The following is a 21,545-nucleotide window of genomic DNA, read 5'->3' on the forward strand; positions in this document are numbered from 1 at the left end:
ACTTCCTCATTAACCTCATCACGCTCAGCTTGCGTCTCTTATAGGGACTATGGTGCTAGCTGTTGACTTCTGCTTTTGTTAACGGTACAGAATAATTTGTTCTCACCAACCTCAGTACATGTATACACCGTATATTGACCGTACATATACGTTTCATTTGCAAAATTCAATTACATGTGCCAAGTACGAAGGTAAAGGCCGCGTCGCAGGATGACAAACCCTAGTGCACCGTCGTATAGATAGTGCCTGTGAATCTGCTGTCCGTACATATGACTGTTGATTTGGGGACTGCATATGGACAACTTTCGGGTATTTATAGGTACCTTATATAGCCGTCTTGTACTTTCAGTTTCTTTTGCTATCGAAAAATAGAGTTGAATCGAAGATCACCACAAAAAACATGTACATAATAGATACTCACCAGAGCCTAACTTTCTTCAGCATCTCGCATTGTCGCCGCCCTCAAGTTGACCTTGGTTCGAAGACTGGTGCGTATATCCCATCGTTGCGGAAATACTCCGGTAACTGCAGTCGGTCGTACACTGTCGTAGATACTATAGAAAGGGCAAAATCATTGCATGTGATTGATGTAAGCCACGCGGCACGGGTTTTTCGGCACAAGCCGCCCGGCGCCCAACCCCGACGAGCTTACTCCTGCTTATCTTGGTCCAAACGATATTAATGTCGACGACCGCGATTGCAGAGAGAATAGGTCTCAACGCGGCCACTAGCCTTCACGCACGGATTCAAGGAATACTTGCGCTATTCTCCTTACCTGGTTTATTATCTTCCGTGCGGTCCGCAAAGGTTCTTGACTGGTTACCCCGAGGCGCTCGTATATCTCGTTCCCTTCAATTCACCTTCAAGGCTTTTATCTTTCTTGTCTTGATATTGAATGTACGAGCTCTACCAGGAGGATGGCACTGGCGGTTGTTCTGGCCTGTGACCAAGGTTCGACTGCAGTACATGATTGCTCGGACGCAGAGCTCTTGGGCTTTGATAGGGGCGAGCGGGAAAAAAAAGAAGGAAGGTATGGAAATGAGGATGGAGAAGTGGTTAGAATCTATAACTCCTGTCGGTGCTCACCCTTTCGAGTTTGAAACCCGGTATAGATCGTGGGTCAGTAAGTACCGTTATTACATTCGTTTCTTATGACCCAACGCCTAATTCTCTTGTCAAGCCTTGGATGAGAGCGACTTCAACATGCACATGAGCAATTCATCTTATCCTAAGGTTCGCTAGATTCTGCTCGCGATATCCTACGGACTGCATTTAAAATTGAACCAACTAATAATGACCGACGCAAGGTTCTTGACTGCGCTCGAATGAAGGCTGCCATGGAGCTATTTCCTCAGTTCCTTCGCGTTGGAGGTATCATTCCACTCGCTGGTGAGTCATATCTGCTGTTGACCTTCTACTTCAGCCTCTAACGGTCTGTAGCCACACACTTCCATTTTATCAAGGAACTCCCAGTCTTTGCAAAGTACGAACTTCGACTTACTATTGGAGCATGGGATGAAAAATGGGTCAGTGTTACATCTCTAGTCCATATTGCCGGTTCCCCTCAAGAAATTCGTCTAGTTCTACGTTGTTGGTCGTTTTGTGACGAAGAATAAGTCTCGTAGAGGGAAGACTTTGGGTAAGGGCTCTCCACGCGCAACGGCAGAAGGTGGAACTCCGGCTATGACAACGTTATTCCATGCTCCAATCGTTGAAAACTCGGAGACTATATCTAACACTCCTCTTCCCGCTTCGCAACCTGGAATGAACGGGATTTCCTCCATAACTGCGGCTAACCAAGCACGGAAGTTTGATGCAGCTGTGGCATCTCGCCTCGCATCCGATCTTAATGGTATCGAGGAAGGCTATACTTTGCACACTGTCTGTGTCTCCCGCTGCTGTTTCAAGCTAGGACGAATTACCGTCCCACCAGCGGTGCTGATGGCTACAAATGGTGTGTCAGTACACCCCTGGGAACTTTCGAACTCGGAGGCTGCGAATCCGTCTGTACAGCGATATTCGCCTAGCAATCCGCCTCCAACTTGGACGTCTGAATCACAAGCACTGTTCTCCAAGTCAAAAGGCGGCAGCCCGAGAAAGCTTCGAGAATTTTACAAGGGCCAATGGCGTGAAATTCAGGCTGCTGGAGATGTCAATACAGATCCGTGGTGGGAACGAGCTGTTGGTGTTGGAGGGATCATTGAGGAAAGAAGAAAAGAAAGATTAGATGTTTGTCGAAAATTAGTTGGTGGGTTGGATGGTGTTAGAGAGATCTGTTAGATTTGAATCGTTTTATTTATTTCTTCACATAGAGGTTCATTGTACGTACGTGCTTATTAAATTTACCGAGATCTTTAATACTCAACTTAGCATGCTTAGAGCTGAGGCCTGACTGGTCGCAGGACAACCAGGGGACAACTGGGGATAACTATCACTGCCCGACGTGGTCAAGAATTTATTGTCCTTGGTAGAAAAAAAGACTGTCCTAGTCTCAACCGGGTCCGTCAATCAGATGAAGGAGCCCCCGGACCCCCACATCTTGGCGTACATCGACTGGCTTTGCTCGTATATATCCAACATATCCACTTGGTAGGTAAACAAAGCTAGTTGCGCTATCTCACCCCAAAAGTCAGAATCCTTGCCCTTCACGCATTCCATTTCGGTTGCCAACCATATACCAGAGTGAAAGAGAGGCGCCCTATTTACACCGTACTAACAGGATCAGTGTAAATCTCTCTCGGTCTCCGGAAGCCCTTGCTAAGTGATAGATTAGGCCTCGACTGATGTATATGTTGATGTAAATGGTGCCCGACTGTCGAGTCTCAGAAAATCTGATCGTCAAATATACATAGGACAAGCATTATCACTTATAGGCTAAAGTGAGGTTTTTGCTAACTCAGCGGGCTGTGCACTTTAGGGCTGGTCTATGCGCGCTTTACCATATTAGATCTGGTAGACAAGTCCCTCTCAACTCTTCATTCCAAGATTGCAAAAAAGCAGTGGGACAACGCGTCCTTCTGGAAGCGCTGGTTATTTTTCCAGGATGGACCTGGCATCGTTTGGCTGAGTATGTTTACTTTCGTTCTGTATCTATATATCAAAACCACATTCAAGTTCTTTCTTAGTGTGCAAGGATGGTGATTACACCGAACAAACCAACAAAGCCTACGGTGCCTACGTAGTCACAATCCTCCGTGCTCTAAAATCCCAAGGCAAACTCTCCCCCTCACACCTCCCTTCCCTTGAAACCACCCTTCAGCCTTTGGAAAACGGTTCTTCGAGCACAAAACCGCAGACAAAGACTCGCATAAGCAGATGGTCGATGAATGGTTTTCCGATCTAGAGCCTGATGTCAAACAGAGAATGAAAAATAAGATCCAGGAACGAAAAGAGGAAGACGAGGAAGATGATTCGTGGTTTGACAATCCCGACATTAGAACTCGGATTTTAAGTAAAATCGTGCGAAAGAAGGACCGGAAGAAAGAAGGACCGGAAGCCTTGGTGGTTCAATACTTCGACTGGGAAGTGGGACACGAGGTTTGACGAGGACGAAGACAAGGAAGAGGAAAATTTCATGCTAAACAAAGTCTGGAAAGAATACAGGAAATATATGCGAGAGAATACCAGAGCCGGAGCTCAATTAAGATTTTTTGCCGAAGCGGTATTGCAAGTGGGACTTGACCAAGTGGAGCGGAAGAATGAAGGAGTCAAACTTGCAGATCGCAGGGAGTGACGACGAAGACGCACAAATGTCTTGATTTTCACTGAAGCTATCACCAGCGTGATGTGAACACGAGAATCCTTATTAGAATACAATGCGATCAGAAGAGGATATTATACGATCAAAGAGCAATAAACGGGGGGTATACCTATAAGAGTTGCACGCACGAGAGTAGAAAAGAAAGGGTATACTATACATATAATCCAAAGCAAAGAATGGGGACTAAACTGCTAAACCGCGACTGCAACATTTGTCTTTCGTCCTCCTACTGCATCATCGCCACCAACGCGGGTTGGCAAAGGTTCCGCTAAACCTTTGCCTCCAATATTTCGTGATCGTAATATCACTACAATCGAAAGCACGATCATCGCAGTCAATATAAGCCACCCGAGCCATGCAAACGCCTCAAGAGCAGATAGGATCCGGCACGCCTCAAACTGTTGACAGAACGACAAGTCTCCCCAGAGACTCTGGGGATACATTAGCACCAAGAGATGAAGTATTTGTCTGATGAAGAAGCAATCGACTCACCGATGCGGCACCAGCTCCTCCGATCCAGAAGATCCAGAGAATTGCCAAACCAATGAGTTCGTCGCCATAGAGTCTGAGGAATCGCAATTTCAAAGCATCGTCGAAGAATACAAAGAGCCTTGGGACAAAGTTTTCACAAAGTTAGTCCAAAATGCTACGTCTACAGATTTCCAATCACGCACATAAGTCCAGACCAGCTCATTGTGACCAACGTCGTGAAGATGAGTTCAGGGATGACCGGGTCTGTGGATCAAGGAAAAATATAAAATATATGTCAGAATGATGACAGAGTTGAACTTGATATGGGGTACCATAGAAATCTCTTCCACCGTTCAAAGGGTCTCCGCGAGGAATATGAAGAGTGTAGTTGATTCTGGCACAGGAGAGTGCGAGAAGAATAAAAGAGAATACAAGCTGGTCTCAAAGTCAGTGACGATCATCGTGGTAAGAAATACTCGACACACTAAAGCGCTATATAATCCGACGCGGATCCAGCCCAGTTTACCCATGACTTGTACCGCTAAAGAGGACCAGAAAAATCTGGCAGCACAAAGAACGGTATGAATCTGAACAAGGACAGATGTGTGACCAGGATATTGATAACGATTGTGATTCTGAACGTCCCAGCCGTCTCGATTGTTCTTAGATGAAGTGGAAGCGAAGAAAAGAAAAAGAAAAGAGCAGTCCAGGAGCAGTCAACGGTTCGCGCTGGTTGTCAGGTCACTGTCGTTTATCATCATGACAACCAACAGAGAAATATTCGGTCCATCTTCGGGCAAACTGAAAATTGCAGAGGAAAATTACCAGCGAGAAATGGCGCTTGCATTATCAAAGCGGCCAAGAACAAAGGGCCGACCACTGCCAGCTAGCCTGAACCTGCTCAGCCACCGTCGGACGGCCGCAACGCTTCGGCGGACTTACACGAGGCAATGTTAGAAAGTTAAATCAAGGAAATGCCCAGTCTTCACATAATGAGATATGCCGATGCACCACTAATTGTATCTTCTAGTAACCTATCTCTCGTAGTTCAAGGAAGCGTTGGCCACCCCTCTACACCTTCAACAAGTTTTCCTTCATAACTATGTCCCAAGGCAGGTTGAGAAGCTATTAAAGGTTTCTTTCTGGCCACCCCACTACACGGAGTGCCGCACCTAATCCCGAGGGATTTGATCAGCTGCCCCACGGGATCCATCACCTTAAACCGGACGGTCCCTTTGTTGTCCTGGAAGAAGTAAAAAGTACTTTCACGGAAAGAAACCTGTCGCTTGTCATATATCGTGTCCAAATAACCTTGCACCGTGTCTTTTGCAAGCTTGGATTCGTCTTCCGAAGGTTTCTTCGTCGAAGCCCCGGTAAATGAAATGTACAGTTCAACATCCTTTGGTTGAAGGGGCTCCGACGGACCACGAGCCTGCAATGACCCCACTGGATTCTCGATTGGGACCTGGATCAAGAGAAAATGGCAGACGTTCAGTCAAAAAAAATCAGCCTCGACTTTAAACCACAAATACCGAAATAGGCCGGGGCACTGCGTACGCAGGGGAGAGCAGCCCAATGGTGAGAGCTACGACGTAGACAATACGCATGATTTCCGGCAATGATTCCGAGTTGTGTATTAGTCCGGGGGAGGGGGAGGAGGGCGTGAAAAACGGTAGGCAACTTCGCAGTACGTGTATAGCTTGGGATTCAATATGATTCTCTGACCAGCAGAGAAAAAGAGAAGAGGGCTGCAGCTCAATACCCCATAGAAGGCCCATGTAGGTCTTATATACAGTCTACAAAATGATACTCATCAATCATAGTATCAAAGAGGGCGAGCTTTTGGGGAGAAAGATTTTTCCGGTTGGCTGCCCGTTGGATCACAGTGGATCACTTGCAACCGAGTGTCAGCTACGTGAGGCTACGTGTCTTTCTCCTCAACCCTGCATCCCGGCCATCTGGGGTACTCTAGGGTACTTAGTCTCCACGGTAACGGAAATGTCTTCAATCACTGTGAATTCCTCTGGAGAGAGAATCTCTAACTCTAAGTCATATTGTTATTAGTTTGGAATATGGACTAGAAAAGCAAAGCTAACAAGCCTCAAAGACATCCTGGTGTTGAATTGAATCCATCATATGCTAAATGCAGCCTATGCAGGCGACTAGTTGTGGGGCTTAGATGTTGGGTTGGGTTGGGGAAAACCTCTGCCTTGGGTACCGGTCCAGGAACTTGACCGTGTGGCGAGGATAACCAGGGATAACCCTTCTTGTTGAAATGATCTCTTACAAACCCCTTGACCATCTTTTGGGTGTCATTGTAGGAGGGGTTTATAGATGAGGGGGGACGATATTTGGAATGTTTCCTGTTTGTAAAGTAGAAGTACAGAGGAGTAAAGCCAACAAAGAGAGTGGGTGGAATAGGTGCATTACCGAGCAATCCCACATCATCGGGATGTTTTGGGTCAGGGTACTTGAATCCTGAGCCGGTGGTCTCTTCCACTGTGGAAAATTTCGCATGATAATGTCCGCACCGTCCCTTCACACCTACCAAAACACCTTGTGCCAAGTATAGAATCATGCAGAATGGAGTAAATGTTGGTCCCTTCATTTTCCGAACATGCTGTAAGGTCCCCCACCCTTCCCTCACCTTCCGGCAACACTAAGTAGTAATCAGTTGTGTAGTTTCGCCTTAGTGTCAAGTTTGCTGATAACCTATCGCTATCAGTCGCTATCAGTCGCTATCAGTAGGGTTTATTTTATACTCCCAGGTAATGCTTGAGGCTTCACTTTTCATAGTGAAAGACCAATCTACATACGTACATAATGTTCAAATCGACTTAAATACTCATGAGTTTTTCCCAATGAGGCATACAGGAACTCGGATCGTAGTCTATTGCGGTAAGAGAACGATCAATCATTCACCCAAGTACACAAGATCGAAATCCGCCAAACTCACCAAAACTGCCCTTCTGCGAGCATGAACACCTTCCCTTCTCCCATATACCGTCCGAAAGGGGACAATGACCCCAATCGTCGTGCTGATATCCTATCTCTTCAAAGAAATGAAGCTGGTCCCGTTTGAGAAACAACGACGCCGCAATACTGTGAACAGGCGCGTCACCCCAACGCTGTAAATTCCCATCAATTTGTGAGCTACTACGACTTTGATACATGAACGTACCTCGTAATAGAATCCACCCTTAGAGTCAAGATGTTCAAAGAATGCAGTGTACGCTTCTCCACGCCAAAAATCCATGTCGGCAATTTCGAAGTTACTCCAGACTTGGAAGGCGGATCAGTTTGGATTGCAGAGAATGCAAACCACAAAGACTGCGTACAGTGACATCGGTTGTACGACTTTCCATTATTATCAGAAATGAATTCCATGGCGTTGTCGTCGGCGATGTATTCTGGATGCATTTCAATAAAATCTACAGTGTTTTGTTATGTGAGCTCAACCGACGACAGGTGTGGCCTGTACCCACCGGTTACAGTTGGCCAGAGACTCCGAACGGTTGCTGAAATTTCGTACACTGTTATTGTGAATCCTAGAAAGGTTGCGGTCATGATCTCAACATTAGACCACCAGGTATTTACTGACCGTAAATCTTGTTATTCTCTTCCATATACCGGAAAGGATCTTGATTAATATCACAGTAGAATTTTACGTTCGGCCTGTGGGCTAGATGAGAATACCAATGCATGCTTCGAACAGGACTCACTCTACGCGCCAATACCATTTGTATTTTTGAAGCAGGTCATGTCTGTAAAAGAACTGACAATCACACTTAAGTGGATGGATCAACAAGAAAATATCAACTCACCCCGGAGTTGAATCGGCACATATTGCGGTAAGCAACACTACCTGTTCATCTTACAGCCCAGTGCTCAAGCAACAAATAAACGGCTCACCTCCGTATTTGATATTGAGGGCTACCATTTTCTTTCGGGCTTTTTCAGCCTTTTCCTCGTCAATCCAATCTGGCTGTGACCAATGTTCTTGCTGTATAAGGCCAAACTCAACCTCGGAGCGTATCAGAACAGAGACCCGTCTTGCAGGATGTCAAACGAGGTTAAGAGCTTTGAAGTCGAGACGCACCGTTTGAACTCGTCTGTGAATGGTTCGTTGTTCAGAAAGACATAAGGGTATCCAAATTTGGAGTTGAACCGATCTTCTAGAGCCCTGACACTGCTTATGGTACCATCCAAGTCCGAGTTTCGAACAAGCATGACGAAGGTAGCATTCGCCAACCCTTGTGTGGTGTTCGAGGGATCTGCAGAATTCGTCGAAGTTGTGATGGAAGAATCGTTGGAAAGCCTACCTGAATCAAGTTCAGTTCGCAATTCTTCGTCGGAATTTGTATAGGCGTTATATTGATCTTGTAGGGAGGATGGGATGTAATGATAGGCTACCTGTGACCAAATATTGTATTTGAGTAAGATCTGTATAAAACATTCGGTTTCCGCACCAGAAGTATGAATACCATAAACACATATCGGAGCATCGGACGCGTCCCATTCATGATAGCCATTACTGCAATGAATTCTGTTGGCTCGGCTCCAACGAAGTATGCAAAAGATTAAAGCATTGGAATAAGTACAATGAGGCCGTGGTGACAGTCAGAAGCAAGCCAGTTTTCTTCCATTGTTACAATGTTAGTAGATATCTCAGGCTGCGCAGAAACTGTATAAGTAATAAATTTAGAACACGTGGGCCAGGATATCGGTTTGTGAACTTTTTCCTCTTGCACCGACTACTATGTAGTAAACATCGTGAAGTATGATTATTCCTCGTACGTTGCTAATCGGCACACAATGGTCCTACATCCCAAACCTGCACTGGATCTTTCAAGCCAAAGTTATCATTTCATACTCAACGCTCATCGCTGCGTTTCCCTACATATATGAACAAAGCAACATTGACATCGTCGGGGAATAATTCAGTTCAAAACTACTCACCCCGAACGCCGTGAAATCTTCAATGACAATCAACGCGAACTCGCCTGTTTGCGATGACTCCGCAACAAATTCTGGGGTCAACTGTGCATAGTACGTCGGACCTTCCTCTCCAACACCGATCGAAATGGGGGCCAAGTCTTTTGCGAGAACAATGCCTTCCAGAGTTGCAGGGAAGTTTGCAGAGGGCTGGAGGAGCACAGAAATGGACTGGCTTGACTCCTCGAAATAACGGCTAGAAACCCAGGTGAAGTTGAAGGTCTAGAAGCAACATAGACTGTCACACCAACGAAGCCCGTACCAAGTGCCGCAGTTGACTCACCCCAGAGGACGAGATGGTCGAATCAGCAGCGGGTGAAATAAAGGTTCCTGCAGATACGGAAACCACAGAAACCGCAAAAATGAATGCACTTGGAAGGCTGAACATGGTTATTAGTGGGGGTCGAGAAGGGTATATAGAAGATGGTGAGTTACTTGTTTAAATGCCTCGGCTTGCCTGTATTCATGCACTGCATCTGACGCCGTCTACAAGCAATTCATTTCAATCACGCCTCCCATACTTGCAAATTTTACAATACGGACCTCAATCCCCGCTGTCGTTCCCTTCCCCCGATGGACGCAAGGTTGTAGTTGTCGCACGAGGTCAACGGTCCAATTCAAGCTCACAGGAACATGTTCATGAACAGCGTAAGGTCATCGAATGCGAATCTACCGAATCTAATTCCTTCTCATGTCTAAGGACCAACCTTCATTCAGTTCTACTTGTTCTTCGTGCCGCCCTACATGGGCCGCCCCGCTGATACTTATATCTGTGGCTTTCTGAATGCGACTATCAAAGCAAAATGTTCCTGCGAAATCCGACCGAGGATATGCAGACGGAATGAATTTGCTTTCTTACTAAAAGAGTCTTTTCCTGAAAGTATCTTCTACGGATAATTGAATTTCGCAGTAGGATCTGCTTGAGTCGCGGACTGCGTTGGCCTGGGTATTTACAGGGTATTCATTAATCCGTGCATCCTTTTCTACCGGATGCTTCAGATTGTATTGCGGAGGGCAACTAGATTATCAATCTTCATGCATGAAGTTCAGTACAAAAGACGAGCACCCTACCAAAAAAGTTCGTAATACCTCGCTTTCAAAGAACATGCCTTCAACTTCATGGTCTGACAAAGTATGTTATCGTTGTATGTAGAAGAAAATAAAGCTTCTTCGCCGTATGTCAACGAGTCACAAAAGAAGCCTACAATAACTTGAATAATCTAGAAACAATTGTCTAGTGGGCAGGTAATCTAATGAGTATGAGTAAGTACGTAGAATTCGAACGATTCAACGCCACTTCCTCAAAAGTCGGTATAAATAGAGAACTACATATGTCGATAATGGGTAAGAAAAGAATGTCTGAATTCGGATCGGTATGCTATTGAGTCCCATTTGGAAAGTGCGACGTGAGCAAATGTGATGGAATGAGAATGAGGAGAGTAAAAAGTCTGCGGCGATATGAAAAGCGTCCCAATATGAATGATTTCACAAGATGAGCGACGTCCCAAGATGAGTAGTAAGAGATCGACAAAGCAATCTGAAAGTCTTTTACGATGTTGTCATGCTGTCATCACAAAGCGGAAGGTCAGAGGCAAAGGAACAACGCTTCATTTTATCATGCCTTCTCCACAGGTCGCGATCCATGACCCAAGTTCAGGCTATCGTATGTGGGCGGTATTTCTTCTGGACCTTCCGCGATTCTAGATATCGAAGCGAATGATTCCGAGTCGGGATTCCTTACAGCCAAACTACTTCCCTGTGCTGGAAAAGCAGGTCCGATAGAAGGTCCGGTAGAATATCTCCTTGCACCCATCTCGCCTGCAACGTCTGGACCATTTGAGTACCTCCTATTTTGCGCAGGCATATTTGGGTAAGCACCAATTGCGTACGCGGAAGAAGCACCGGGGGAAGGCGAACGCATAGGAGGAATCACGTATCCGTTATGCGGGGAAGGCGGAGGCGGCGAGCCTGGAGGGGAGATACCGTAAGCGTTATTGCCGTAGAATGAGGGGGGTCTTGAATATCCTGGGCCAGGCCCATAACCAGGATGTCCATGACCAGAAAGTGACGCCGATGCGGATATCGAAAGCGGTCGACCACCTGGTGACCGTGGCGGACTCGTCATCGCACCAACAAGGCCGTGTCCATCAGACGAGGCAGTATTGGGTAAAGAGAATGAGTTGTGGAAAGGACTGGCATGAGGACTATGATAAGGACTAGGATTAGGTGTATTGTCATCCATGCCTTCTTCATCAAGTAGATTATTCCGAGACGTTGCGCCGATTGACATTAGCTGCTGCATTTCCGGATGACGATGGGGCGACCCTCCGTCGAGAGGGATATCGGGTAAGGTCCCTTCACCCTCACCCAACATATTCGCCCCTCTACTCGCTCTTTTGGCGGCCTTCTTACTTTTAGCTTTTTCGCCTCCCGCGTACGCGTATCCAGCCGTGTCACTGGAACTCGCCATGCTATCCCGAACACCGGCACCGAATCCACCAGAGTTTACGATACGATCTGGATCAAAGTTACCGTCAAAGGCCTCTTCGAGTTGGCGTTTTCGCCTCTGTCTCTTCAGGATGAAGAAGAGCACACCGAGGATGACGAGAAGACCACCAACGCCACCAATGACACCCCCAACGATTTCAGCTGTATTAGAGGAGGTCGTACCGCTGTTATCGTCAGCGGAGGCAGTCGAGGTGACAATAGAACCAGCAGAAAGAACAGACGCGGTCTCAATCACCGTTGTGTAGACTTTACCATCAGACCCAGTTGACATGACCGTGGCCTGGACAGAGGTAGTCATTGCCGCAGTGAGAGTGCTGCTGATTGTTGTTGGGCTAGCTTTGCTGGGGCTTCCAGAGTTGGAGCTCTCCGAGGTACTGGAAGTAGAACTGGATGAAGAAGAGCCATTGGAAGAAGGAGCGGAAGAAGCAGGAGCACTCGAGGCAGGGGCACTCGTAGCTGAGGCGGAGGTTGCGGCTGACGCAGATGTGGAAGCTGCAGTTGACGTCGGGGTTGAGCTAGGAGTGGACGTTGGGGATGCGGAGGAAGCAGACGTAGGTGCAGCGGAAGTAGCATCCGCAGATGAAGAAGCAGCACTTGTGGCTGCTGAGGTCGAATCAGCAGATGTATTTGCAGTACCTGTTTCAACCAAGTTTATCAGTACAATGAGAAGTGCAAAGTAGAAACCGAGCACACCAGTGACTGCATCACTCAGGGAAGGTAGTACGGCCATGTTTTCGTGTCTTACAGAGGGAATGGCCTGGAATGGACAGTGGAGTTAGTCAGTGTTGTGGGTCAATATAAAGGTATATAAGTGCCACTCTAGAACCACGAAAAGTGGGGCCAGTACAATGAGAGAGCCGTATATACCTAGGCCAAGATGTCGCAATTGCGGAAATGTGTCCGAATTCCAAGTAGAAGAAAGAAGCCACCTACTTTAACTATTCACCCTCGTAGTAACCTATAACACCCTTCTAATTATGCTTCGTTTCCCTCTAAATATTAAACTGCTTGAGCGTATTAGACGAATCCGTTCCTTTGATTTTCCTTTCGTTGTCCGAATACTGAAGTAGGAATAGAGAAAGAGCGCGATACGATGAAAGCAAGTCGAACCAAAGTGGAGAAAGGGAGCGTCGGTTGTAAGATAAAGGAAATTTCTGTCCGAAGTTGGGTCGTCGTCGAAGACAGAAAATACGGCCTGTGCAAACCGCCGATCTTTTCACTGTCAGTCTCGATTCGGCTGTGTCGGCTGCGGAGAGCCAGAATAAATTAAATTTTTCACACCTGAAAAATGGTTACTCACGCATATGCGCGCGAGGAGCACAGTGTATCGCATCTCAATTTCTACATATACACTGGCATACTCAATGACCAATGAATTCCACTGGCTGCTCGATGTATGATTAGTGGAGAAGTGTCTCACATTTAGACATTTTGTTTCAATGTCGCCTCAAATATTATTGTCGTCGTCATAGCTGAAGGAGAACTATATTCTATAGCCACAGCGAGAAGCTATCCCACTACGAGGAAATGACATACCTGCCTGCATAATATGCTTGCAATAGGTAGCTGTGCCGGTGCTGGGCTAGACATTGCACTTCGGATAATATTGGGGGTGTACATACTTTCCAATGAGGTGCTTTGTCAACGAATGGCCCTTCACCCCCTGAGTCCCCCAGTCCCAGTTGTTGAACACACCACATCGGATTCAGGTGCCAACTGGATGAGCTGAAGGGCGATGGTCCCTGAAGCTAAAGCAATAAAAAATCACAGAAAAAGCTGAGTATATCTACATCATAACAAACATCAGTGAAAAAGAAAAACTTAAGAAAAAATGTACAGGAAACGAACATTTCTAAAGACCCCCAAAAAGTTCAAGGTGAGTAATTCTTTTTTTGAATCAAAAAGGAGTATGAGCATGAAAATGCAGATATAATATTTATTGCCCAAATTAGAGAAATTGGACAGAAATCGATAGAAAGGTTCATTGATCATGGTGGAGAATAATGAGGAAATGCTGAGTGAAAATGGAGCAGGGATTGTGTAATAGTATGGTAGTAGCAGGGACCTAGGAGGAAATGCTGGGGAACGAAATTGCGGAACCAAGGGCAGCTCATGACGACAAAGTATCAATCTTCAATCTCTCGGTGATACTAGTGATATGGCATGGACCTAATATAGGAAACATCATTATGCATTAATGAGTATCTCGCACTTCGCACCAGCTATCATTAGTTGACAAAAATTATATTATTTTTGTGCAAACATACTCATGAACACTTTACAGGTATTTCCGGGACTTCCCATAACACCGGCGACTCCTCTCTACATTTAAACTGAAGGATTGTGAGGTGAGAAGTGGAGGGTAACAACGTTGTCAGATGTCTTTGTTGATATCAGGTTCAGGAATATTTCTCTGCCGGTGAGTAGTTCATAAACAGTCTGTACTTGGGGAAAACAACGGACACGCACCTGTTCAAGTTTCAAATCCGGAAAATTGTAGCTCGACTGGAACACGAATGTTACCTTGCAATGCCATTTTCCAGGACGTGAAGTATCCAGCTTTACGCTGAATCGATCACTAAGAACAAAGTTACTTTCACCATCGTCCAGTTGAATGACAGGGCCAGGTCCGGCTTTTCCATCCCAGACGCATGATAATGTCCATCCGATAACATAGACCTTTCCTCCGGCTAGGCGAAAATTAAAGAATTCTCTGTCATCTCCTTCTTCTTCCAATCGACCCTTCTTCCCATCTACTTCTTCTGGGTCGATTCGAACGAAATTCATCTGCTCTGGCTGGTCTGAGCGAATAAACTTCTTCATGAATGGATTGAGTGGGGTGACAAGCGGAGATTCCCATTCAGCCTCGTACGCATCGAACCCGGGGCCAAAAGTCACCTCCGTATAGTATCTCATTTTCTTCTTCACTCGCCCACCGGTTTTTCCGCATTCCCAGAAGAAGGACAGCGAGTCCTTTGTCCCAAGGTTAGAACTACGAGAAGCCTTCCTCGACAAGGCCTTCACTCCGGCAATGAATTCATGTCGTCTCATCAACGCCTCTGCTTTAATCTTCGCCTCCGCAATTTGAGCGTACAGTTCTGTATCTTGTAATCGCTTCTGCTTGCGGTCAAGCTTCAAATTTCGAACAAGGTTCTTGCGTTTCTTGTCAAACGCGCGAATGGCGGACCGAACACGTTCGGCGTCTCGAGTATAGAATTCTGATTGGAAAGCGGGGTGTTCAAGATATGTTTGGAGGTCGAAATATAATTCGCGCATTTCGTGTATCTTTGCAAAGACATCCGAATGAACGGTGACACTACGAGGAAGCTTGCAATGTTTGAGTGTGCTGACAATAGAGTACACGGTTATAGAAATTGTGTTGTTCGGAGACAGAATGAAGCACACCTGTAGTGATATAGAATCCCAATTCGCGGAGTCCCTTTTGGATCCTTCATGATCTTCGGTAAAGCAGCGAGCGCATCCTTTGGGGAGAGAAGTCCATTGGAGAGATATGAAGCATCCGCCGAACATCCGTACGTTTCAATCATCACATGCAGTATACTGCAACTTTTCGAGCGAGACTTGACGTTCGAATGGCCCGCTCCAGCTTTAAAGAAATTTTCCACAAGGGCCTGAGCCTCAACTTCCGCCTTGTCAGTTACACTTTTATCATCAACTCTAAACGGTAGGTGATTAGGCGATCTTCCAAGAAATATCATCAGCACTTACTGACAAACAATGACCATCCGACAGCCATATCCACGTTGTCGTCCTGCTAGGTAATAGTCACCGTATTTATCTCGGAAGTCGTCTTCCGAAAGATCGCTTAGACCATTCTGCAACGCTACATTTGAAGGGATGAACTCTGGTTCAAATTCTCCGATCACTCTGTACTGTATCAGCACCGTCGATGCTGATGCATTCTTCGACAAAAGTGAAGATATTCGGGTGCTCATCGAGATAGAAGCGGGAGCGACGTTGACAGTTCCACCGATTTCGATATCATATTGATCTTGTAAAGACTTGATACCGTTCCAATGCAAGGTGTCGACATACGTTTTCACCTGTTTAGGCCTCGGCGAACCAGACATTTTGAATGATGTTATGGCAGTACCAGCCATCGATTCTCCGGTGAGAGCATCTACGCCAAAACCTAGTCGAAATGTTTCAGACCAGGGGATCTTGACTTCGCGTTGGAGTTCTGTGCTAGCAACAGCTTTCTGAATTGGTCGCTAAACAGAAAAAGCGGATTAGATGGAATAGACGATGTGTGGTACGTATATAGTCCTACTTGTACCGGGACCTCCACTGGTGAGGGCTTGTCTTTCTTAGAAGGAATCTCCAAGCTAACGACCCGACGGTGTTTTTTTGGGTCATCTGGAGGCTTCAAAGTATCAGGAGTGACAGATCTTGCTAATGGAGGTGCGGGAACCTTGAGTTTATCGTCATGTTTGGCCGATGTGACTTTGAGAATCGATTTGAGTTTTGGCTTAGGTTCGGATTTGAGAATGTTGATCCTTACACGAATGGCGTCAGGACTCTAGGCAGTATCACTAATCGTCTAACGTGGAAGTTCATTATATATAAGTAGCCTGCACACCTTATCAGTCTTATCATGCTTTTCACCAAAGACTATCGTACTTCCATCTTTCAGCACGTATGCTTTCCCTGATACAAGTTCGCCCGCTGAACTCGACCATGTCCCGTTTTTGGATCCTGTGTCTGTGATATATACCTAAGCTTTATCGATGAGATTCTATCGTTAGGGAGAAAACCAGTAACGCACTTTCACCCCATCGAACTTCAATATTGCATGCTTCGAGCCTACTACAGTATTGTCGCTTCCAAAGAATTTCCTCCCTATTATTACTTCGTTGCTCGCGTCTTTCTTCAAAGTGAATCTCTTAGGCTTAGCCTTCGAATGCGGAGGGTCTTCCCACAGGAATTCAACTGCTACAAACTTTGTCGAATCAATGCAAGTAGGATTCAGACGATATTGATACCCACCTTCTACCACAAATTGGTCACCATCTTTCTTGGTTTCGATAGATGGCATGCTTCAAGATATTGGCGCTATGTACAGATGGGCGAAAATCTTGAGAAAAGTGATTTTTATGCAGTTGAACTACTGTTGTAACCGACGACCACGGACACTGGAATAACACTGCTTATGGGGTTGAACTCTGGGGAGAATGTCATTGGGCGGTACAATTCGAGCATAGGTGTGTGAAGTATATATTCCTTGTGCATCGACTCCGAGGAAGGTGTTCAACGAAAAGAACCACGTGAAATACGATGCTGCCAATTCTTCGTAAACATTTGCTACTATCATAGTGGCACAGTGCCAGGGCCTAGCCAGGTAGTCACTAGTAAAGTTACTTCGCTGAGTTCATCCATCACTTATTTCACTGGCAATTTTCGGAGAACAAACACTTAGGTACCTCAGAACCGTCAGTTGGTCAGCATTCACAGCTCTTGGGATGGGGTGTTGTAGGGGGAAGTGTTTACTGATTGAGGCAGGCTAGTGAAGTCATTTTACGAAGTTCCTCCATCATCAAGTCGGTCGTTGTGTAGGGATCGCAATCGCAAACATAACACAAGATTGCGGATTGACCATGTCCCATCCTCCATTCCAAGGGGTGTAAGCAAGGAAATAACGGTCCATATCGCTTAGAAGTGAAGACTGCCAATTTGAACACTTTTCTTCGGCATTGTAGCGAAACTTGTGGACCCGATTGCAATACATAGCATGTTGTAATCCGAACCTTATCCTTGAAGCCTGAAAATGGGATATCTATATCAGCAGTAAGATTTTCGAGCAACCACCAGACGAATGTACAAAGGTTTGACATCTTTTTGGCAACAACCCCAAAGTGTTCGCCAGTTTGTGGAAAGTAACAACTCTGTGCATAACTGGGTGCATAATGACACCAGGACGGCTTACGAAATACAAATGACTCCAACTGAGGTTCAGGTTGTTTCCCGCGCTTTCACTGAAACCTCTTCACCATCTTCAAAGTTCACTTTGAAATATTCTTATCGATGTTCCGACAACTTACGCGACGCACTCCGAATGTTTTCGGTGTTATTTCAATACAAGTCTTCCTATTCAGCCTCGATTCTCAGCTGATCCGAAAACAGCTGACTACTTTAATCCCAGTGGTGGACGAATGCTGAAATCTTGAGAACTACAATCGTCAACCACCATGTCTCGGAAGCACGTATACTGTTCTTCAGATGGATTGGTGATGAAATCTCTTCAAGGCGCCGTTGCTTTGAATCCCTCTCTTCGCTTGTGAGTCTAGCTTTGGCTTATTTTGCTCAGTTAATTCAATCTGCTTAGACATCAAGCCTCTAAAACGGTCTACGTCTCCCCTCCATCCTTACAAGCCAAGGTCTCCGTGATTTCCGGCGGAGGGGCAGGGCATGAACCAGCTCATGCATCCTATACAGGCTATGGCATGCTTGCGGCCTCTGTTTCCGGCGAGATCTTTGCAAGTCCGAGCGCTAAACAGATACTCTCTACGATTCGTCTAGCGGCTTACGCCGGCGAAGACGTTCACCCTAGAAGGAATACAATCACAGACAGATCTGCTATCCACGTCCCTCATAGGAAGGATGTCCTTGCTATCATTAACAACTATACCGGAGACCGACTCAACTTCGGCCTTGCGATCGAGAAGGCTCGGGCAGAAGGGATCCGGGTTGATAGTGTCGTCGTGGCTGACGACGTTTCGCTTCTTCATTCTGAAAGCTCTAGTCTTGTTGGTCCACGAGGGCTTGCCGGTAATATTCTTGTCTGCAAAATTTTGGGAGCCCTAGCTGAACGAGGATCCTCCCTTGAAAACCTCAAACACGCGGGAGACACTATTGTTTCTCATCTCGCAAGTATCGGTGTTGGGCTGGATCATTGCCATATACCTGGTAATAACTCCTATAGTGCCACCATTGGTGATGATGAGTGTGAAGTAGGGCTGGGACTCCATAACGAACCGGGCGTACATAGGATGGACATAAGGGATTCAGTGAAGCTTATCGATGAGCTAATAGGGAAGTTATTGCGCTCGCGAGGTGTCGTAGATGGAGGTAGAGATAGTTTTGTTCAGGAAGGAGATATCACCGTCTTGTTCGTGAACAATTTGGGAGGGATGTCCCAACTAGAAATGGGAGCAATTATGACCGATATCCTTGCTAGACTTGGTGCGTTATATTTAGACTCGTTGGAGAAGAAGCTGAGAGGTTTTCCAGCTCTTTCCGACATACACCCATTAAGAATATATAGCTCGTCTTTCATGACTTCGCTGAACGCCCCTGGTTTCTCAATCTCCCTTCTCAACGTTTCCGGTGTCTATCGATCATCACGCCCATCTGCCATCTACCATTCAGTTGACATTCTAGGATTATTAGACGACCCGACCGAAGCCCATTCCTGGGTCGGCCTTCGTCGTTTTTGGTCTTCGGATGGCCGGAAAGACTTGCGTAGCCATCATCGCGCGACAGAAATGGTGCTGGATTTGATGTCGGGGGGAAGTAGAACTTCCAAAACGCAGGATGATCATGCAGAAACGACCTACTGGCAGCATGCAGACGTGTCGCCTGAGAGAGTGAAAGAAGGGATAATAGGAGCATGTACGGCTGTTCTTGGAGAGGAGACTTTGTTGACACAGTATGACACCATCGTGGGGGACGGGGATTGTGGTACGACGTTCTCGCGGGGGGCAAAAGGTGTATGAAATTTTCTATGTATCGCTGACTAGGAATTCCACTCATGCTTCGAATTGCAGCAATTCTGTCATCCGTTGAAACGCAACAGCTCGAAGTTAGTAAGCTTTCACCAGATCAGTTAATCCACCGTATCGGCGAAATTCTCGAGGACAACATGGGTGGGACCATTGGCGCATGTGAGCATTTCCTTCCGTCTCATCTGAAAGTTCGCTTCAAATTCGCCTCAGTATTCGCCATCTTCTTCACCGCTTGGTCGTCCGCTATAAAGCGCATGATTCACCCATCCTCAACATCGGTCTCCTCTGTACGCTTCATGGACACGCTCTCTGACGCTTTAACCTCCCTTTCCCACCACACATCGGCCAAACCTGGTGATAGAACCATCATGGACGCATTATATCCGCTATGTGATACTACAGTTCCATTGTCAGATAGCAGGAATGCGGATGAAGTTGGGCTCGAAAGCTCTACGGAGTGTTCCAACGGTAATCTAGTCGCTGAAGCCTGTCACCGAGCTCACGAAGGAGCCCTTAACACGAGAGGTATGAAGCCTAAACTGGGACGAGCGGTATATGTAGAATTAAAAGAAGGATTGGAACTACCCCCAGACCCAGGGGCTTGGGGGGTCGCAGTGCTTGCGAAAGGGTTTTGGGCTGGATTCTGTGAGCAGGCTAAGGAATCCTGAATGACTGTGGGCTCTTGTGATCGCATGAAAATCCAAATATAACTGTCACTGTAAAGGACAGTGCCCCATCGATGAATTTTGCTTTACTGCTGACGTGAGGTGTGAGGCCCAAGTACCCATGGGATAGCTGAAGTTGACTTTGCAATTTGCTGGTACTTCTAATGCTTCGGGATGGTACATCCTTGGTCTACAATATTTTACACTGCAGATATGGAGAGGATCTCCCGGTCAATTGTTATTAAATATGATAAAACTTTGAACGTTACTTAACCCTTGGCCATTCCATTACTCGGCGATAACATTAGACTTGGTGGAAAATCTACATAATTTTGACCGGTTCCTCAATACTAGTTAGTATACATACATCGCGCAATGATATTGTTTTCAGATACTCAAGACTGAAAAATATGCTCTAACAAATTTACAGCAAGAGTATGGAGACTCAGTACACAAAGGCCGCCCGGTGGTACACATACAGTACGGACTGACCACAAACAAAAGTTATGCCTCCTAGCCGGATTGAACGACTGACCTTTGCATTTCCTTTCAACGGATTCCATACAAGTGCAATGCTCTACCACTGAGCTAAGAAGGCAATGAGCATGCATCATACTATTTCTATATTTACTGTTAAGTGAAGGAACCGGGAAATGGGGAAGGAGCTGAAGGAGGTGATTGTTAATCGACAGGAAAAATTTTAAAAAATCTAAAAAAATGTCTAACTCACCAACAAGCTAATGGTCATTGGTGCACTTGTTTGAAGATTGACAAGCTTCTGAGCCTGAGGATTTCTCCAGATCTCGACGACTCGACTACAGCCGCCGCGGCATCGACAGAACGGATCACCGCTACGATTCTCAAAAGTTCCCAAGAAATTTCCTTTCTTCTGAATCAAAAAGGCCCCTGAGAAGTCCACATTATACAGCAGCATTTTCCCGGAGAAAAGCCTTGCCAATGCATCTCAGGCTCTGTATTCTGATTTGTTGATAAGTGGATGATCTGCTTCTTCCGGCTCGCTCCTCAGGCTTACACTTGAACTCGGAGGCAGTCATCTTACTAGCTTACTGTGGCAGTAACGTGCTTCGGGTGAATTTTTTTGGCCTATTTCCTGGGAGATGATTTTCGATTACTGGAAGGGAGTGTGGACTCCGAGTCATAGGCTAGGAGCGCAGCCGCAACCTCCGCACTCGTTTATTCAACGAATGCTTACGAGTGGCAAGTTATCTTCAAGCTATGTCTTTTTCATGTGATTTCAATACTCTCAGTTTGTTATCTCGAAGGAAGTTCTTCCAATCATTATCAAGTTCATCTTGCTGGAAAATGTACCTCATAGTCTCATGGAATTACAACGGCTTCAACGGTTTATGCAAACTCGGCTCTAATTCTTCTACTTTCGTTTTT

The 21,545-nt window shown here is 46.0% G+C and overlaps 11 protein-coding genes and 1 non-coding gene across 12 annotated transcripts; 2 read left to right on the plus strand and 10 right to left on the minus strand.

Moving 5' to 3' along the window:
- Positions 1-681: 681 nt before the first annotated feature.
- C8R40DRAFT_1060844 (uncharacterized protein) lies at positions 682-2,280 on the plus strand (the record flags this gene model as incomplete). Its single annotated transcript, XM_046225382.1, has 5 exons — positions 682-1,123; positions 1,181-1,233; positions 1,308-1,389; positions 1,441-1,526; positions 1,582-2,280. The coding sequence occupies 5 exons, from the start codon at positions 682-684 to the stop codon at positions 2,278-2,280; spliced, it is 1,362 nt and encodes a 453-aa protein (XP_046079943.1).
- A 1,671-nt stretch (positions 2,281-3,951) lies between these two features.
- Positions 3,952-4,761, minus strand: C8R40DRAFT_1060930 (uncharacterized protein; the record flags this gene model as incomplete). The annotated part of the gene is made up of 5 exons (XM_046225385.1): positions 3,952-4,191; positions 4,253-4,370; positions 4,435-4,495; positions 4,564-4,666; positions 4,717-4,761. The coding sequence occupies 5 exons, from the start codon at positions 4,759-4,761 to the stop codon at positions 3,952-3,954; spliced, it is 567 nt and encodes a 188-aa protein (XP_046079944.1).
- A 259-nt stretch (positions 4,762-5,020) lies between these two features.
- On the minus strand, positions 5,021-6,284 carry C8R40DRAFT_800965 (uncharacterized protein). Its single transcript, XM_046236252.1, has 2 exons — positions 5,764-6,284; positions 5,021-5,696 (listed from the first exon to the last, which is right to left on the minus strand). The coding sequence occupies exons 1-2, from the start codon at positions 6,007-6,009 to the stop codon at positions 5,280-5,282; spliced, it is 663 nt and encodes a 220-aa protein (XP_046079945.1). The 5' UTR covers positions 6,010-6,284; the 3' UTR covers positions 5,021-5,279.
- C8R40DRAFT_801074 (uncharacterized protein) lies at positions 6,171-7,025 on the minus strand. Its single transcript, XM_046236253.1, has one exon. The coding sequence runs from the start codon at positions 6,837-6,839 to the stop codon at positions 6,333-6,335; it is 507 nt and encodes a 168-aa protein (XP_046079946.1). The 5' UTR covers positions 6,840-7,025; the 3' UTR covers positions 6,171-6,332.
- C8R40DRAFT_1133074 (glycosyltransferase family 15 protein) lies at positions 6,965-8,903 on the minus strand. Its single transcript, XM_046229262.1, has 12 exons — positions 8,701-8,903; positions 8,554-8,644; positions 8,331-8,505; positions 8,144-8,283; positions 8,056-8,096; positions 7,954-8,006; positions 7,833-7,906; positions 7,717-7,779; positions 7,570-7,662; positions 7,413-7,513; positions 7,188-7,359; positions 6,965-7,121 (listed from the first exon to the last, which is right to left on the minus strand). The coding sequence occupies exons 1-12, from the start codon at positions 8,761-8,763 to the stop codon at positions 7,069-7,071; spliced, it is 1,119 nt and encodes a 372-aa protein (XP_046079947.1). The 5' UTR covers positions 8,764-8,903; the 3' UTR covers positions 6,965-7,068.
- Positions 8,904-9,079: 176 nt separating this feature from the next.
- Positions 9,080-9,614, minus strand: C8R40DRAFT_1074473 (uncharacterized protein; the record flags this gene model as incomplete). Its single annotated transcript, XM_046226720.1, has 3 exons — positions 9,080-9,127; positions 9,191-9,448; positions 9,510-9,614. The coding sequence occupies 3 exons, from the start codon at positions 9,612-9,614 to the stop codon at positions 9,080-9,082; spliced, it is 411 nt and encodes a 136-aa protein (XP_046079948.1).
- A 1,227-nt stretch (positions 9,615-10,841) lies between these two features.
- C8R40DRAFT_1074474 (uncharacterized protein) lies at positions 10,842-12,464 on the minus strand (the record flags this gene model as incomplete). Its single annotated transcript, XM_046226721.1, has 2 exons — positions 10,842-12,370; positions 12,428-12,464. The coding sequence occupies 2 exons, from the start codon at positions 12,462-12,464 to the stop codon at positions 10,842-10,844; spliced, it is 1,566 nt and encodes a 521-aa protein (XP_046079949.1).
- A 1,425-nt stretch (positions 12,465-13,889) lies between these two features.
- Positions 13,890-15,640, minus strand: C8R40DRAFT_801500 (uncharacterized protein). Its single transcript, XM_046236256.1, has 4 exons — positions 15,464-15,640; positions 14,204-15,412; positions 14,002-14,147; positions 13,890-13,945 (listed from the first exon to the last, which is right to left on the minus strand). Exons 2-3 carry the CDS (start codon positions 15,263-15,265, stop codon positions 14,109-14,111), a joined length of 1,101 nt encoding a protein of 366 aa, XP_046079950.1. The 5' UTR covers positions 15,266-15,412; positions 15,464-15,640; the 3' UTR covers positions 13,890-13,945; positions 14,002-14,108.
- On the minus strand, positions 15,252-16,902 carry C8R40DRAFT_801492 (uncharacterized protein). The gene is made up of 7 exons (XM_046236255.1): positions 16,887-16,902; positions 16,742-16,829; positions 16,521-16,687; positions 16,335-16,469; positions 16,026-16,274; positions 15,468-15,966; positions 15,252-15,412 (listed from the first exon to the last, which is right to left on the minus strand). Coding segments are annotated over exons 2-7 (1,101 nt in total). The 5' UTR covers positions 16,791-16,829; positions 16,887-16,902; the 3' UTR covers positions 15,252-15,410.
- Positions 16,903-17,152: 250 nt separating this feature from the next.
- Positions 17,153-17,763, minus strand: C8R40DRAFT_801390 (uncharacterized protein). Its single transcript, XM_046236254.1, has one exon. The coding sequence runs from the start codon at positions 17,584-17,586 to the stop codon at positions 17,239-17,241; it is 348 nt and encodes a 115-aa protein (XP_046079952.1). The 5' UTR covers positions 17,587-17,763; the 3' UTR covers positions 17,153-17,238.
- On the plus strand, positions 17,668-20,539 carry C8R40DRAFT_1133094 (DAK1/DegV-like protein). Its single transcript, XM_046229263.1, has 5 exons — positions 17,668-18,029; positions 18,078-18,934; positions 18,983-19,459; positions 19,519-19,635; positions 19,687-20,539. Exons 1-5 carry the CDS (start codon positions 17,941-17,943, stop codon positions 20,142-20,144), a joined length of 1,998 nt encoding a protein of 665 aa, XP_046079953.1. The 5' UTR covers positions 17,668-17,940; the 3' UTR covers positions 20,145-20,539.
- Positions 20,540-20,648: 109 nt separating this feature from the next.
- Positions 20,649-20,739, minus strand: C8R40DRAFT_t284. Its single transcript has one exon. It is a non-coding gene; the product is annotated as a tRNA-Thr (tRNA).
- Between the last annotated feature and the right edge of the window lie 806 nt (positions 20,740-21,545).

This window comes from Lentinula edodes, assembly GCF_021015755.1.
Source record: "Lentinula edodes strain Le(Bin) 0899 ss11 chromosome Unknown C8R40scaffold_62, whole genome shotgun sequence".
Lineage (NCBI taxonomy): Eukaryota > Fungi > Basidiomycota > Agaricomycetes > Agaricales > Omphalotaceae > Lentinula > Lentinula edodes.